The 17,336-nt window shown below is 34.0% G+C and overlaps 1 protein-coding gene across 4 annotated transcripts; it reads left to right on the top strand.

Moving 5' to 3' along the window:
- Positions 1–672: 672 nt before the first annotated feature.
- LOC134793385 (odorant receptor 49b-like) lies at positions 673–16,942 on the top strand. 4 transcript variants are annotated; one of them, XM_063764960.1, is made up of 6 exons: positions 1,502–1,637; positions 11,674–11,770; positions 11,849–11,953; positions 12,852–13,007; positions 15,294–15,391; positions 16,804–16,942. In XM_063764960.1, the coding sequence occupies exons 2-5, from the start codon at positions 11,711–11,713 to the stop codon at positions 15,336–15,338; spliced, it is 366 nt and encodes a 121-aa protein (XP_063621030.1). In that variant the 5' UTR covers positions 1,502–1,637; positions 11,674–11,710; the 3' UTR covers positions 15,339–15,391; positions 16,804–16,942. The 4 variants fall into 4 exon arrangements, with proteins under 4 accessions (XP_063621027.1, XP_063621026.1, XP_063621029.1 ...); XM_063764956.1 differs by lacking the exons at positions 15,294–15,391; positions 16,804–16,942 and having other exon boundaries at positions 680–1,572; positions 12,852–12,984; XM_063764957.1 differs by lacking the exons at positions 11,849–11,953; positions 15,294–15,391; positions 16,804–16,942 and having other exon boundaries at positions 673–1,572; positions 12,852–12,992.
- Positions 16,943–17,336: the final 394 nt, after the last annotated feature.

Raw genomic sequence — 17,336 nt, 5'->3', positions numbered from 1 at the left:
TTTAACATGAGTAAATTAGATTTACTGCACTAATTACTCAATACGAATTTTGTAAGAACTCGTAGGTTTATAAAATTTCATGTTCTCATCAGAAAATCATAAATCGTTCTTAATTTCTAAGTAATATTACTTATTGAAATCATTCTTCTGCACCTAAAGGTACAACATTGTACTGCAGTAATTACAGTCGGTCAACAAGTTTTGTCAGTAACTGTAGAATAAAAAAATCTATATTAAACCCTCTATTTAGGGTACTAGCATGTAAAAAAGGCAGCATGATTCTCTCTTTATTGCTCTAACGAAAAATTACTCTTGCCAAACAATACCAATCGCTCGACTAAACCAAGTAGTATAATATAACCGTTACATCTTATACAATTTGTCAGTCAACGAGTGTAGGTACAATAATAATCGAAAATTTACTAAAATACACATGTATAACTACTAAAAGGTGAATACTTAATGTATGATCCGTGATTCGTCGTTTATGTAAAGTTGCAAAATTTTGTTTATATAAATACTTTGTAAACTCCACTCCACTCTTCTAACATACTAAAGCATTTACATACATTATTTGTCTTTAGTTTCCTTACAAAGCTTTTTTGTTATCAAAATATACAGGCTACTTAGTTGAAAATAAAAAAAATACCAAATAAGTATTTATTGCTTTAATAAAACATGGAAATGGGGTTGTCAATAGTTGAAAATGATACCTTCACACTACGCTGTGATTGCTTTACTCACTGCGGTAGAAGGCTAAATAAGCGGGGTGAATATATAAATGACACTGAAAGTATTTTTCTATGTCACTTTTCATCAGACCTTGCTCAAATCGAGTTCAAAATGATAAAGGACTTTTTTCAAAGTTTAGAAGATCCAAACATGCCTCTTTTTGGTCCAAACTATTGGCTTTTAAAAAAACTTGGGCTGCTGCTTCCCAAAAACCGGATGGAAAGAATTTGGAAAATAATCATACACGAGATTGTATTGGTTTTCGTAATCTCCCAGTACATGGAACTATATGTAATAAGATCAGACTTGGATCTCGTCGCAACAAATCTGAAGATTTCTATGTTGAGCATAGTTGTAATATTTAAAGCAAATACATTTATATTTTGGCAAGGAAATTGGCGTGAAATCATCGACTATATAACTGAAGCTGATAAGTTCGAAAGGAATAATCAGGATGAGGCTAAAGGAAATATTATCAACACTTACACCAAGTACTGTCGACGTGTAACTTATTTTTATTGGATGTTGGCATTTTTCACCTACTGTACTACTATTATTACACCATTAATTAAATATTGTTCATCGGAGAAATTTCGTGAAGGTTTTCACAATGGAACTGAACAATTTCCCCACATACTCAGCTCATGGGTGCCTTTTGATAAAGAGAATTCCCCAGGGTGCTGGTTCACTGTTATATTGCACATGGGGGTAGGTTATTATGGGGGGTCTGTAGCGGCTGCTTATGACACTACTGTCGTGGTGATACTAGTGTATTTTGGAGGAAAATTGGATCTGCTTCGTATAAGATGCAGGGAGATGCTGGGCACAGAAGGAAAAGGAGTAAGCGATGTAAATGCAGATAAAGTGGTCCGACAACTCCATCAAATTCATGTCCTGCTTCTAAAGTAAGTCAACCCATTCTTATTTAGCTAATCATTACTATAATTTAATTTTCACCACACCAGCTCGGAAAGGCTTACTTTGCACTTCAAAAACTGATAGCGAAGTTGCATTTTATTCACAAGTGAGGCAAAGTAATAAAATACAAATGTTGAGTTGTTTTTTTATGTTTGCTGGTAGAATTGACTTTTAGATGCTGATTTTGGATGATAAATATTTAATAACATTCATTTGGATTTGATTTTGTTTGATTGTACATTTAATATTTGGTTCGGGTTGGTGTGGTGAAAAATTTTGTGTTTCACTCGGGGGCAAATTTTGTTTAATCCTCGCAACGCTCAAGATTCCATTTTTCGAACCACTCGCTACGCTCGTGGTTTCATTTTGGAATCTTTTGCTTGCTCGGGTATCAATATTAGCACGAGCGGTTAAACAACAACTTTGCCCCCTTGTAAAACAAATAAATCAAAATATACTTTATTCATGTAGGCCTAGCAACAAGCTCTTATGAATCGTAATTAATCTTAATCTAATTATTAGAGCAATTTATTGATGTTAATATTATTCCATAATAAAATTGGATTATTATACATATCAAACTTAACACTAAGAATTTCACAACAGGATCGTCAAACATTAAAAAGATTGTATAAAAAAATACTAGTCTAGAATTTCTAGAATAAAATCTAAATGTCAAAAAAAAAGCATAAGTAACAAAAGAAGTAGATAGTATTACATCGGAATATCCATTTCCTCATCAATAATCAAATATAATATACCTAATAAATAAATAATCATTTCGAATAACAATTAATCCCACGTTGTAGTATCATTCATGTAGTCTTGTGTGGTATAATAAGCTTTAGAAATAAGTTTACGCTTTACATAATTCTTAAATTTATTAATAGACAATTCAGTAATATGGTTTGGAAGTTTATTATAAAATCTTACACAATTACCCATGAATGATTTTTTAATATTATGGAGCCGAGTGAAGGGCACTGCGAGCTTATGTTTATTTCTAGTATTAATATTATGAATTTCACAATTTTTCCTAAAATGTACAATATTTTTATGTACATACAGAATATTCTCATAAATGTATTGACAGTGCACTGTCATTATGTCAATTTCCTTAAATTTATCCCTAAGTGAGTCTCTATGGTTCATTTTGTAGGTATAACTATTAAACAACTTATTCATTTTAGTGCTATAAAAAATATGTAGTTACATACAACTACAGTATGTGTTTTGCTATTTTATTTTCTCAACTACAAAGATTATCTAGAAGCTGTTCAGATCGCTTTCATAGACCGCTTTATGCTGTCATTATAGTGAATTGAAGAGCTATTTTATTGTATTGTAAATATTGTAATACACTTGGAGAAACCATTAAATAGTATCTACGTCCTTCTAAATGCTTTATTAGATTTCATTTGAATTATAAAAGTGATAAGATACAAGTTTTCCAATTTAGACGATTGCCCGTTGAAAAAAATTGTTATCTTGTGCATATATTACTAGGAATACGTTAATAGTTATTTATTTTACAAGGGGGCAAAGTTGTTGTTTGCTGTTTAACCATCGTGCTTTGAAACCCGCGCAACGCTCAAGATTCAATTTTGGAATGTATCGCTTTCCCTGGTATCAATATTAGCACGAGCGGTTAAACAAAATTTGTCCCCGAGTGAAACACAAAATTTTTCACCACACCAACCCGAAGAAAATATTAACTGTAAGATATCTAACAAAAACAAACCAATTCAAATCCAAATAAATGTTATTAAATATTTATCATTCAAAATCATCATTTACAGTCAGTCAATTCAACCAGCAAACAGAGAGACGAAAACAACACAAAATTTGCATTTGATTACTTTGCCTCACATGTGAATTAAATTCAACTTTGCTATCGGTTTTTGAACAATCAAGAGAGCCTTTACCAGTTGGTGTGGTGAAAAAATATATAAATACTCGTACCTATATATACAAACTAGCAAAAAATACTATATTATTATGAAGAAACATTCACTTGCTAGTATTAACAAGTGATCTCTTTTAAGGGGTCCACAGATTAACAGTCCGCCGGACGGTACCGGCCTGTCAGTTGTTCGGAACTGTCAAAATTTTGTTCTAACTGACAGGCCGATATCGTCCGGCGGACTGTTAATCAGTGGGCCCCTTTAAATAACCTTGAGGAATTCTATCACTAGGCGGGAAAAGACTTTAAAAGTTAGGATTTCTTTAAGTAATGTGTTAAACTTAAGAAAACTTATTAAATAATCTACATACATGCAGTGGCGAAGAATCAAACAAGAAGTATTGACTTGTAAAGTAAAGTAAAAATTTATTTGTGGAACACAGGTACAGTTAAGGTCTTATATATAAAATAATAAATAGAGGTCTGTGTTTTGCCTATTGGCGTACAAATATTAAAACTTAAAAATAATGGTGACTCATTACGAGTATGTTATTGTTAACAATAAATTATTACAGTTAAACAATAGCTATGCCTATTAGTAATATTACGGCAATAAACATTTAGATTAGAATATTATATTGTTTAACATCCAAATAAAATAATAAAATTTCAGAAATCACACAATTACAATCAAAAACTAAAAACTTAAACTATTATACAAAATGGACAAGTTATAATGGTTTCAGGTGTCTGCGAGAAAATCACTTACGGAGTAATAGCATTTGTTAATTAAGTATGTTTTAGTTGTATTTTAAACTGGTCAGGTTTCAGGCACTTTATATAGTTTAGGATTTTATTGAACATTTTTGGAGCCATACCTAGTATACTCTTACCCAAGAAAGCTGTGTTGTGTTGATTATTGCAGATGTTGTTAAGATATTGTACACGTAGGGGAAGCTTGCGTTATTGAGATATCAATTTGAATAGGTGTGGATTGTTTTTTATAAAATTTGCTAGGTGTGTGCTGGCAACGTTAAGATTTTTAACGATCTAAAGAATGGAACACAGCTATCCCTCATATTTATTCCACAAATGGCCCGTACGCATCTTTTTTGGGCTTTGAAAACAGCGTCTCTATTGACTGAGTTACCCCAAAAAATAACACCATATCGTAATATAGAGGCTACATGGCCATGATATGCAGTTTTTAGTGCAATATTATCAACTACTTTTGCAAGTTGTTGTAATGAAAACGCTGATTTGTTTATTTTTTTACATATATATTCTATATAATTTTTCCATGTGAGTTGATCATCAATCATAAGCCCTAAAAATTTTGTTACAGCAACTCTCTCTATTGTATTATTATCATATTAAGAACCGTTTTTCGTTGGTGAAAGTGCATGATATTGGTTTTGTTTAAATTAATAATTAAATTATTGTTATTGGGCCATCTTATCATTTCATTTAAAACTGAATTTATATCTTGTTCATAGTTAATATTCTCGTTAAAACTTACAATTGAGGTACTATCATCAGCAAACATGATCATTGGATGATGAACTTTACTCGGGAAGTCATTTATGTACACTAAGAAAAGGAGTGGGCCAAGTACGCTGCCTTGAGGGACGCCATATTGCATATTTAATTCTTCAGAAACATATATTTTTTCGAATTTACTTTTTTTACATACTCTAGATATTTCCGTATATTGAGGGCGATTTTTGAGATAAGATTCTATGAGATTTAAGACATTACTTCTTATTCCATATCTATTTAATTTGTAGAGCAATAACTTGTGATCAACATAATCGAACGCTTTGCTCATGTCAGTAAACACAAGTGCACAAACAGGTGTTCGCTTATCTACATTTTCTATTACAATTTTCAATAGGTCGTATATTGCCATGTATATTCTTTCTGAATCCTTTCTGTTCCTTGCATAGAATGTTGAATTTATCAAAGAAGTCATATAATTTTTGATATATTTTTTTCAAATATTTTTGCAAATATCGGGATAAGGGCTATTGATCTATAATTTTGTGGATTTTCTTTATCGCCTTTTTTATATAATGGTTTAATAATGGTCTTTTTTAGACTATTCGGAAAAATGCCAGCACTAATTGATAAGTTTATAATGTAACTTAAATGTTTGTCTAGAATATCACTAACACATTTTATGACGTTTGTATTAATGTTGTCCTAACCAACGCTCTTTGTGTTTTTTAATGATCGTATGATTAATCTAACTTCCTGTGCTGATGTTGGAGTCATAAACATGGATTGAGGGATTAAATCTATTTTTGTTTGTGCTTGTCCATTTTGTGTAGAGCTGTTAGGCCTGTGTATAAAGTAATCATTGAGTGCATTAGCTATTTCTGAAGGATCTGTTAGAATTTGACTGTCTTGCTTAATTTTTGTAATGCTTTCTTTTGGTACATTAATTTTACTGTTGTTTATGATTTGCCATGTAGTCCTTGCCTTATTATTAGACGCATTTATTTTGTAATTATTTTGTGCTTTTTGAGTTAACCTTGGTTAACCTAATAATTTTTCGATATTGGCGCATGTAGTTTTTTAGGAGAATTTTATTATTTCCAGAGGGTGAATATCTGTATTGCCACAGTAAAGCTCTCTGATTTTTGCTACACACTTTAATTCCACGAGAAATCCATTTATTTTTTTTATTTGTTTGAATAGTTATTGTTTTCTTAGGAAAGCAAAGACTGTATAGTAAACGAAAGGTTTCTAAGAATGACTCGTATGCTATATTTGGATCACACGTATTGTAGATATCAGAATAAGACAAACACGATAAGTAATTTTTAAACTTTTCTATGTTTTCCCTTGAGTAATCATGTTTTTGAACTCTCCAATATGGTAATGAACACGATTTTTTAATAGGTATTTTGAGCACTTGAGCCGTATGATCAGAGAGTCCAAGGTCGAGTACATAGCTTTTATGTCCTCGCTTAAGATTATGGGCAAATTTATCTATACATGTGTTACTGATTAATCTCGTTGGTTGTCTGATTTCTAATTTTAAGTTGTAGCTATATAGAAAGGATTCAAATTCCAGTGTTACATTATTTCTATTTAATATATCAATATTGAAATCACCACAGATTATTATATTCTTGTCCAATTTATTATATATTTTACGCATACGTCTAGTTTTTCATAGAAAGTATTAAAATTCTTTCTATTTGGGATTCTGTATAGACAAACAATTACAGTTTTATGTTGGAGTAATTCAATAGCACAGCATTCGAAGTTTTCTTCTATTGAGAGTTTTTCAATGTCCGGTATTACTTTGTATTGAATACCTGCTTTTACGAGAATACAGGCGCCACCACGTCTCTTATTTGTTCTTGAATAGCATGCTGCTAGTTGGTAGTTTGGTAAAGTTAAAAGGTCTTCATATCCAGCCATCAAAAATGTTCTGTTACACACAAAATATCTATGTCGATTTGTTTCTCTTTTAGCTCATTAATGTGTACAGTCAGTAGTTCCACTTTATTTACAAGACCAGCAATATTTTGATGCATCACATGTAACGTGTTATACACGAAAAAACTCTTCTATTCCGTTTTCACTCGTTGGTGTGTGTGTTGTGTTTTGTAAATCAATCATTGCAGGTTTATCATCATTATTTGTATTATTTTCATTGAGTTGATCAATGTATAACATTAACTGGCATATGTTATGAAAAATGTTAATTTATGCCATTGTTGTTTATTTCACCAGTTCGTCTGTAGAACATGTCATATTCATATGATAGGTCTTGGTTAGAGTCCAACAAGTATGCGTAGTTATATGATTCGACATCGAGATATAGCAAATTGTTAAACGTTTCTATCCTCCAGTTGTATATATTACTGTTGTCATTACACTTATAATTTTTTGTTTCTTCAATATCTCTATTTCCAAGTAATATTATACAGTAATCATTTGTAGTAAGGTCCTTCGTTTTTGACTGTATATCTTTTAGCAGGTCTTTGATACCAGCATTTGGCGATTTAAAATGTGTGACTTGTGTGTTCGTTTGGATTACGCTATTACAGATGTCTAGTATTTTATTTTGATTGTTTGCGCTTAAGATGAGTATTTGTTTTTTTGGATTACTTATTTTGGGCTTCTGATGTTCGTTTTGCAGTTTACTCGGTGACACTGTTGAGTTGTGAGTTTTTTGGTCAACTTCGTTCGTATTAGTATGCTTAATGATGGACGTGGATTCAGGATCTGGCAGAGGTGTACTGCTGCTATTCGGTATCGGTAAATTGTATAATTTACTTCGTAACGAAGTGGGCCAGTATAATAATAGGCCTCTATCATCGGTGTCAGATGTTTTAAGTAGCATCCTGGTCCTTGCGTTCGTCCTGTAAAACCCTATACGAGAGAGGATCCCTCGGCCACACATACAGCAGGTGTATGCTCCCCTTGGTGGGCGCAGGTTGGAGGCCTGCTCGTGGCGACTCATGTGTTTTTCTTTTAATGAGGAAAACCAGGCATCGTCGTGCTTGGATTGACCATCGTGAATAGCACGACGCTATACGGGTCGGTCTTCGGCCAGTTTCTGGCACTGGTTGTATGAGATGTTAAAGGCAACCATGTCACGTTTCGCGCAATCTTTAAAGCGCAGCATTGGCCGCCCGACCGGTCTTTTGCGTCTGCAACCTCTCCTAGCAGGATTTGACGTGGCAAACGAGTCCGTTCCATTCGATACGCATGCCCAAGCCACCTCAGTCGCCTCTTCTTCAGTGTGGCTGTGATACTATGGAGCTGTGCCTCGCTTAGAACAGACTAATTTGTCACGCGATCCCTCCATGTGATGCCAAGTATGCTTCGCAGACAGCGCATATGAAAGGTGTTCAGCCGGCGTTCTTGTTTTGCGTAAGTTGTTCAGGATTCCGCTCCGTACAGAAGTGTGCTTAGGACACATACTTGGTAAATAAGCATTTTCGTTTTTACCGTGAGATGTTTGCTGTCCCAAGCCCTTGCACGGAGCCTCCCGAACATTGTGGCTGCTCTGCCGATGCGGGAATGATCTCTGCGTCAAGCGAGAGATTGCTCGACACAAGCGAACCAAGGTAGCAAAACTTGCTGACCACCTCGAGAGGTGCGCCATTTAGCATGATCGTTGGCTGTTCTGAACATCCTTGCGCTAGTATGATGGTTTTCTTGGCGTTAATGGACATGGAAAAGAGGTCACAAGCTCTTGAAAATTTGTCCATGATGGTCTGCAGCTGAGACTGACTGTGAGCGACGAAAGCAGCATCGTCAGCAATGAGAAGGCTGTCTACAAATAAGTCCTCTCTATGACGCTTGGACTTAAGCCTCGTTAGGTTGTACATCTGACCATCGGATCTTGTGTACAGATGTATGCAGTATATTAGTGTCATAAATAGTAATACAATAAATACTATATTTTGTAATATTCAGCAACAGATTCAAGATTAATAATCCTCCACATCTTATCGCTTCTCGGTCCCATGTCATAGGAGCTGTAGCAACTTAATCCCAATCATTGTCACTGTCACTGGTTTATTCAAACTATCCAAAGTCACTGTCATCTGATACTAAATACACCCAACAAAACACACCCCACGAGCCATACTTGCCGTAAAACTAAGTGGCGAGTCAGGTCATAATGCTATCTCCTTTACCCTTGTTAAGACCAACCAAGAGTGAAAGAGATGGCATTTTGACCAGATCGTCGGTCCATCTTGTAGGGGACCTTCCCAAGCGAGACTTGGGCAGAGATGTGTCCGCTGGACATCTGTCCTCAGACAAATCTGTGCCTAATTCTCGACATACGTTGAAAAATTTGTCCGTCAGACACTTATGCAGATAGATCTGATAGACACATATTGATATGTATATCTCTAGCTAATGCTAGCCTTCACAGCCCCAGAGTTTCAACTCCAAGTAGGTACGCCAATATATAGCTTAAATTCTCAAAACCATTTTTTCAGTAGTTTTGAATCAACAATTATTTAAGAGTCCCCGGCAAGCTTGGCCGAATTTCACCTTCTCATACAAACGGAGTTTCGTTCTCATTTTAAAACTACGTGTTGGATTGTAATGTAACTTTGCATGAGGTATATCTAAATAGTCCTGTCGGAAATAATCGCTTTGAAAGAAACAAAATGTGTGTGACAATTTTTTATCGTTTCAACCTTATAGTATGGGGTGTCGTTGGATAGGCCTTTCAAAATAAATAGGGGTCTTTAAACAACATTTCTTGATAAAGTGAATAATTTCGGAAATAATCGTTTAGAAAGAAAAAAAAAGGTTATTCCTTCTAACTTTTGAACCATCTGTCCAAAAAATATGGAAAAAATCATGAAAATAGTGCTTAAAAAATTAAATCAAATAAAATTAAAACAAACTTGATCAGTTAAGCTGTTTATGAGTTATCGCTAAAAGTCTTCCCTTCTCATTTTAATTAAAAGCCTGGCAACCCTTATTTGTGACCGGATTTTCGCAGGCAGCCCTATACCATTGTATTTGCAATAAAATTACCATCATTTTGATGTATAATTCAAGCGTCAGACAGATGAGTGCAATTATCGAAATAAAATCACCTCTTTAAACACGGCAACCACATAATAGTGACCGGAAAAAGATAGGCAACCTAGTTGATTTATGGTGTACAAGTTGTATACTTACCATTGAAACTTATTTCGTTCATCAGATAAATCGGTGAAATTTGCCGAAAAAATTTTTTTTTCAAAAATTTATTAAAAATAGCCTTGACCATATTTCTTTAGGCAACCCTATTTATTTATGTTCTGGAACATATTTTCTTTCATATTTTCATAGTTTCATCCGTCAGACAGATTGGTGAAGGTCGACCATATCTGGGATCTCCTACTACCTGACAATAGAGGCGTGTTCAGATATTTGTGAGAACCCTAGCCGCTCCGATATATCTGATGGCGACTGTACAAGGTTTCAGAGCAATCTGTATAGTCGTTTTATAATGAGAGCGTAATTCTACGTTTGTTTGTAGAACCGAGCAACCGAGCTTGCTTAACACTTTCATTACCAAGCGCCGCATTTCCATTACCTACAAAATGAACACACCTAGCGTGTTCTTGATAGTGAATAAGTTAAAGTTTAAAAATATGTATTTATTTAGTTGCAACAATTATTTTGTCCTTGATACGTTTCGTAGCTTTATAATGTTTATTTTTCTCAAGGTGGGTATGGGTTGAGAAACTTTTTAACCAACCGTAAATATTATTTATTTAAATGTGAAAGTCATAGTATGTAGGTCATATTACAGTTATTAATATTCATATCCGTTTACCTATCGTCCTCGTACCTGAAACGTTAGAAAGATGTTAATTTAGAAGTTACTATATTACAAGCTTTTATTCAACTTACCCTATTAGTATGTATGTATGCATATTATTTTGTTAGTGTCAAATCTTGGAAGCTTAATATGACCTATTTCCCGATTTCCGATTGAGCTGACATTTTTCATACATATGTAAATCGGCTGACAATGCAATATGATATATTATTATGACATGGAGCTGATCTGATGATGGAGGCAGGAGGTGGCTATGGAAACTCTGTGATAAATCTACTCAAAATAATTGTGTTTCGGGTTTTTACAATTGTCTTGATGAGTATTAATTGTCCGTTAAAAGCTGTACCTACCAAAAATTAAATTTTTGCCAAATACCTATTACCAAATTAAATAGCTAACCAGCCTGGCAAAGAGCCAAATAGCCAATCAGTCGTTCATTTAAAATAGACGAAGGAAGCTAAATCATAATGTTATTGATATTATTTTCTTAAAGTTGCAAACATTTATTTCTAAACGAGTTCACACAGAACAAAACAGTAAACTATAAATAAACTTAAAAATTATAATGTAAACTGAATAAGTACTAGAAATAATAACAAATTGTCTATTAACCCGATCAAATAACATAGGTACTTATTTTAACTCTTAAGTACTCTCGTGAAAAAGATATCGATATTTCTCCCATCAATATTAGCCGCACTACGCAGGCCTCGCTTATTTGAGCGCACTTATCATCAAAACAATAATTAGGTTACGCCCTAAATTTCGTCAAGCATGAAACAATACATTTTTTTTTCAGGTAATCCAGATTGTTCAACTCAGTTTTGTCACCTGTGATGTTTTGCTACGTCGTCATGTGCTCGCTGATGATCTGTGCCAGTGCTTTTCAACTAACCGTTTGTATATTCGTTATTAAAATAAAAGTAAGCTATAAATAATGTATAACAATATTTAATTTAATTCAATTTTTACAGTCCGCAACAAGTATAATGCAAAAACTTTTGATGGCAGAATATTTGATATTTGGCATTGCTCAGCTGTTTATGTTTTGCTGGCATAGCAATGATGTTATTGACAAGGTAAGAAACGGTGAAATTAATTATTCGGTAGGCTGGAGTCGCGAATTGCAATTATTGCAAACTGCGGCAAAATTTAACACGCGTAGAGAGAATCTTTAAAATATTGTATGTCACTATTTACGATTGCGATTGCTGTTCTAACGTCGTGATTATTCACTACCTATCAAACAGTTATAATTTATAACAATTATAACCTATAAAGTATTTAATATATCATTGTGAAAAATTAATATAAAAAAATAAGTCCCAGTACCCCGCCGGCTGATAATACGTTTGTGCCATATCCATTTTTGAGAAAAATCGTTTTTTAAGGGTTCTCAAAATAACAAAAAATATGCTATAATTGACACTAATCGGTTTATAAAAAAAGTTGTACGTTTAACACTTACTCATCAAAAACGGATATGGCAATATTAAAACTGCTTTTATTTCATGATTACCACTATATTCAAAATAATTGTATGGTACTATAAATAGTAAACATATGTGCTTAAATGATAAATTAGTTCAATATTTCCTAAATATAAAACTTTTCGAAAAATATTTTTTTTGCTTCTTTTCGCTCTCCTGTAAACCAATGTAAGTGGCGTATGGTACAAACTTATTCTCACCCGACGACCCGGGACTACTAAAGCGAAGCAGTTTGTCAAACATGACGCATTAAAGAGTTAAGGGTAGCGATCCCAAGCGATCCTCTTACCGAGTTAGACCTAGAACCAAGATCATCAGTTTTGATGAGGAATAAGTATATGTATATGTTTATTTAAAAACATTGAATCAACGAATATTTAAAAAAAATTACCCATCGAAATATTGCAACATGTATTGTTAGTTCACAGGTTTCTATCGATTACGATTACCTTGATTATTTCCATTTAAACTTTGTAATGTTTTTCAGAATGAGGCTGTAATGATGGGCCCGTACGAGAGTGAATGGTGGGCAGCCAATCTTAAACAGCGAAACAACGTTCTGATACTTCAGGGGCAGCTGCAAATCGTGCACATTTACACCGCAGGACCTTTCACTAACCTCACACTGGCTACATTTATTAATGTATGATCAATTAATTATTTAACTAAATCAGCAAATATGGTCTGGGAAACAAGTTTTGTCCGTAACAGTAGAAGTTTAAAAAAAATCTGCACTCACACCTCTTATAGGTTTTAATACTTGCCAAACTAAATTTTAACTATTTTTTTTACATACATCTTTGTTATACTACTCGTGGCCTTATACCATACAATTTTTTGTCTGATTGCAGATAGCTAAATCGATTAAATTATAGGACAAATTTACCAATCCTGTATATTTATTTTTATTTCATAAAACGGTAGTACAAGTTACAAGTAGATATTTAAAACTTGTCATATGATATGAACGACACACGTTAAAATGAGAAATAGGTAAATGGCGTTAGGTTAACGTTGGATTGGCACTCTAATAAATTATGCAGAAGCTACATGTTACGTCACACCCGTTTCAAGAAGTAGTCAGTTTCACGGCATAAAATTGAGTATGCATAGGTACAGTCAAGTGTAAAAATATGGGTGTACAAATCATTCTCAAAAATATGTCCCATAGCTCTTATGTCAGCGAATTAAGAACTATGGGACATATTTTTGAGTAAGTTGTCTACACCCATATTTTAACATTTTTTTTAGGGTTCCGTACCCAAAGGGTAAAACGGGACCCTATTACTAAGACTCCGCTGTCCGTCCGTCCGTCTGTCACCGGGCTGTATCTCACGAACCGTGATAGCTAGACAGTTGAAATTTTCACAGATGATGTATTTCTGTTGCCGCTATAACAACAAATACTAAAAATTACGGAACCCTCGGTGGGCGAGTCCGACTCGCACTTGTCCGGTTTTATTGATTGTATGTCGAAATCAATAAGTCTTAAAAAAAGTGTTTAAGAGTTTAAAACGTTTAAAAACAAAATACATATTTGAACTTTAATGAGACTACGCGTATATACAGTGAAACCTGGTTAATTGGCACCTGGATAAATGGAAAACCTCAATAATTGCAACCAAAAGTCCGGTCCCGGTCCCTTGAGACCAAAAGGCCTCTATAATTGCAAGTTTGGAACCTCTATAATTGCAATTTAGATTTTAGTGCTTTTCGTAATTTTGCCTCTGTAATTGACCACATCGCAACTAAGACCTCTATAATTGACACTGTGCTAAAAAAATCAGTTATTTTTGCTTTTCTTTTTACCTCTATTATTGAAACGAGTCTTACTTATTACCTCTGTAATTGAAATAATGTAGTTGTATGCAGCAGAAACAATATTTTAATAGCAATGATCATTTTATTTATATCTTCATCCAGAATTCAATTTATTTATTGGGTATCTATCACAGCCTGTAGTAGGTGAAATAGTTTTGATTTAATCAAAAACAAAGTATGCTTTTTACATTCTAATTAAACTTTCTTCTACAATTCAAGGGAATTTTTAAACCCAAATGATTAATAAGAAAATAAAGTGGTAATGAATGTAGTGTAAAAGTACAAGTATAGACAGAAGCAATATATAGACCCGAAACCCAGAATTTAAGCGTGTAAATCTACTTTGAATGGTTATTTGCACCTCCATAAAAGAAATTTGTCAAAACGCAACCTCTATTAATGAAAACCTCTATAATTGACACAACGATTTTTTGAACCTCGTTAATTGACACGACCTGCTTAAATGGAAAACCTGGTTAATTGACAAAAAATGGCCGGTCCCTTGAGATTGCAATTATTTCCACTGTACTTAAGACGAAAGGGGACGGCCGGCCGTTTCTCCATACAATCATAATAGTCCTCTCTGGATATTGACATTATGGAAAATATTTTTACGTAATTTGATGTATCTATGCCCAAACGTATGTTTGACTTATTTCGATTTTTTATTATTGTAAAAATTAGGAGCAAAAAACAGATTTCATATTATTATTAATTATATGTCTTTCCCATCACGGAACAATATGGTGTTCCGGATCTTTGGGAGGCGTGCGCGGGGCCGAAGCCAACACGTAGAGACCCTTTTGACATTTTAATGAAATGCAAAGACGAAAATGGGGAGCTTTTTAAACCTACTAATTATTATCAAAATCTGACAAAAAAATAAAAAATGGCTCATATCCAGATTTTCTGAATTTGTCCTAATAAATGAAGTGATTTGAATATTTTTTATTTCCTTAACATGTTAAAAATGGATCCATTGTAAATAACGTTATACATGCTGTGAATTTTGATTTAAGCTATATTGTTTTGAAATTATTATTTTGAAACAGCCAACCCTAATTTTTCTGTGAACGCTTTATTTTAATGATGTTTTTTTTCTTTGCAGATTTTGAAAGGAGCTTACAGTTATTACACCTTATTCAGAAAATAAGATACTTCAAATTAGAAATACACATATTATAGTTTAGCACATCAAATTTATCAGTAATAATTTTTAAGAAAAAAAAACCTACTTATATGGGGCCCGGTGAAAGATTGTGGTATTTGTGGTAGATGGTGCACTATGTAGAAAAGGAGGTAAAACCACCCACTTTTCTAGTAGCATTTCGTTTCTTTAAGGGTTGTAGTTCTAGCCTAACCTAACCCACTTCTCTGATAGCAGTTCGGTTCTGTGAGGATCGCAGTTCGAACCTAATAAAACCCACTTTTCTAGTAGCATTTCGTTTCTGTAAGGCTCGCAGTTCTAACCTAACCTAACCCACTTTTGTTCGGTTCCGTGAGGATCGCAGTTCAAACCTAACCTAACCCACTTAACGGCGCATGCGATGCGGTGTACGGGGATTTGAGCGGGAGGGATTTGGCATCATCATACTTTATATCTACATTTTATGGTAGGTATTCATAGTGGTTTATTTAGTTTAGGTATCATAGTGGTTTTCCGGGTCAAGGTCCGGGTCTAAGTCCGAGTCCGGGTCCGACTCCGGGTCCGAGTCCGAGTCCAGGTCCGGGTCCGAACCGGATCCGGGTACGAGTCCGGGTCTGGGTCCGAGTCCGGGTCCCAGTCCAAGTCAAAATCGAAATTCGAAATCACCAAACGTGTAGGTAGTGTAGGTACTATGCGTCGTTGAAGAGTTCTGTACTGATCATCATCAGCAGTTTCATTTCATCAATTGCGACAGTTTTTAAAGGAGTTCCCTCGATTCCTCATGGATCCCATCTTCAGAACTTGAGCTTGACATAAATATGGCTTAAAAACCTAACTAGCTTAACAAACATAACGAAGAGGAAAAATCGCCAAACGCGAGCTATGCGTCATTAAAGAGTTTCGTTCTGGTCATCATCAGCAGTTCCACTTCCTCAAATGTCACTTTTTTGAATGTATATGCTTGATTTGTTGATAAAAACACAACAATCACTATATGTATGCCTTTAAGATTTGAGGAGTTCCCTCGATTCCTTATGGATCCCATCATCAGAACTCGAGCTTGACAGAAATGTGGCTTAAAAACTAAACTTGCTTCACAGACATAACGAAGAGGACAAATCGCCAAACGTGAAATATGCGTCGTTGAAGAGTTCCGTTCTGATCATCATCAGCAGTTCCACTTCATCAAATGTCACGGTTTTGAATGTATATGCTTGGTTTGTTGATAAAAACACAAAAATCACTAAATGTATGCCTTTAAGATTTGAGGAGTTTCCTCGATTCCTCATGGATCTCATCATCAAAACTGGGTTTTGATAAAAACAGGACCAATCTGTATGCATATACATACATTCATAAAAAGAATTTTCAAAATCGGTCCAGTAATGACGGAGATATGGAGTACCAATCATAAAAAAAAAAAAAAAAACATACAACCGAATTGATAACCTCCTCCTTTGGGATTTGGAAGTCGGTTAAAAAAAGGCGTGAAATTCAAATTTGTACGGGAGTTCGATCCGTCGCATCTACATTTTTCATTTGCCGCCTATATTATACTGACAATTTTTTTTTGCCAGTCTATATGTACCTATTCTTATTTTTTTTTGTTTTATTTTTGTGAGTCTATGGAATTTATAATAGTTTTTTTTTCTGTGATAATTATGAATTGTTTAGTATCAGTAACTGTAGTCATAAGTTCATAACACTTACATTGTAATTAGGACTAAACCAGCTCCTCTAATTTTGTTACAATTTTATTATTTTTAACCGTACGCTTTACGTATCTTAGGCTTTAGGGCATTAGGGTTCATGTGAATTTGTAATTTTTGGGAAATAATAATAAATAAAACTTTAAAAGTCATAATTTTGTTTTGTAATTGCGCTTCGAATGCATTTTTTCCCTCTCGACTATGAATAAAAACTTGTTATAAAAAAAGAAAAACCGACTTCAAAAAGGATAAAATAAAATATTTTAAGTACAAAAAGTCGCTAGAGACCTCATAC

This window comes from Cydia splendana, chromosome 9 (assembly GCF_910591565.1).
Source record: "Cydia splendana chromosome 9, ilCydSple1.2, whole genome shotgun sequence".
Lineage (NCBI taxonomy): Eukaryota > Metazoa > Arthropoda > Insecta > Lepidoptera > Tortricidae > Cydia > Cydia splendana.
This window is presented reverse-complemented; position numbering and strand designations above follow the sequence as displayed.

What these genes read in the sequence shown, in the direction of transcription:
- LOC134793385 (XM_063764956.1), top strand. Translation starts at nt 685, where the DNA reads ATGGGGTTGTCAATAGTTGAAAATGATACCTTCACACTACGCTGTGAT. An exon ending in TGGGCACAGAAGGAAAAGGA is followed by an intron (nt 1,573 to 11,673) that starts GTAAGCGATGTA and finishes TTTTTTTTTCAG; the next exon opens with GTAATCCAGATTGTTCAACT. An exon ending in CCAGTGCTTTTCAACTAACC is followed by an intron (nt 11,771 to 11,848) that starts GTTTGTATATTC and finishes CAATTTTTACAG; the next exon opens with TCCGCAACAAGTATAATGCA.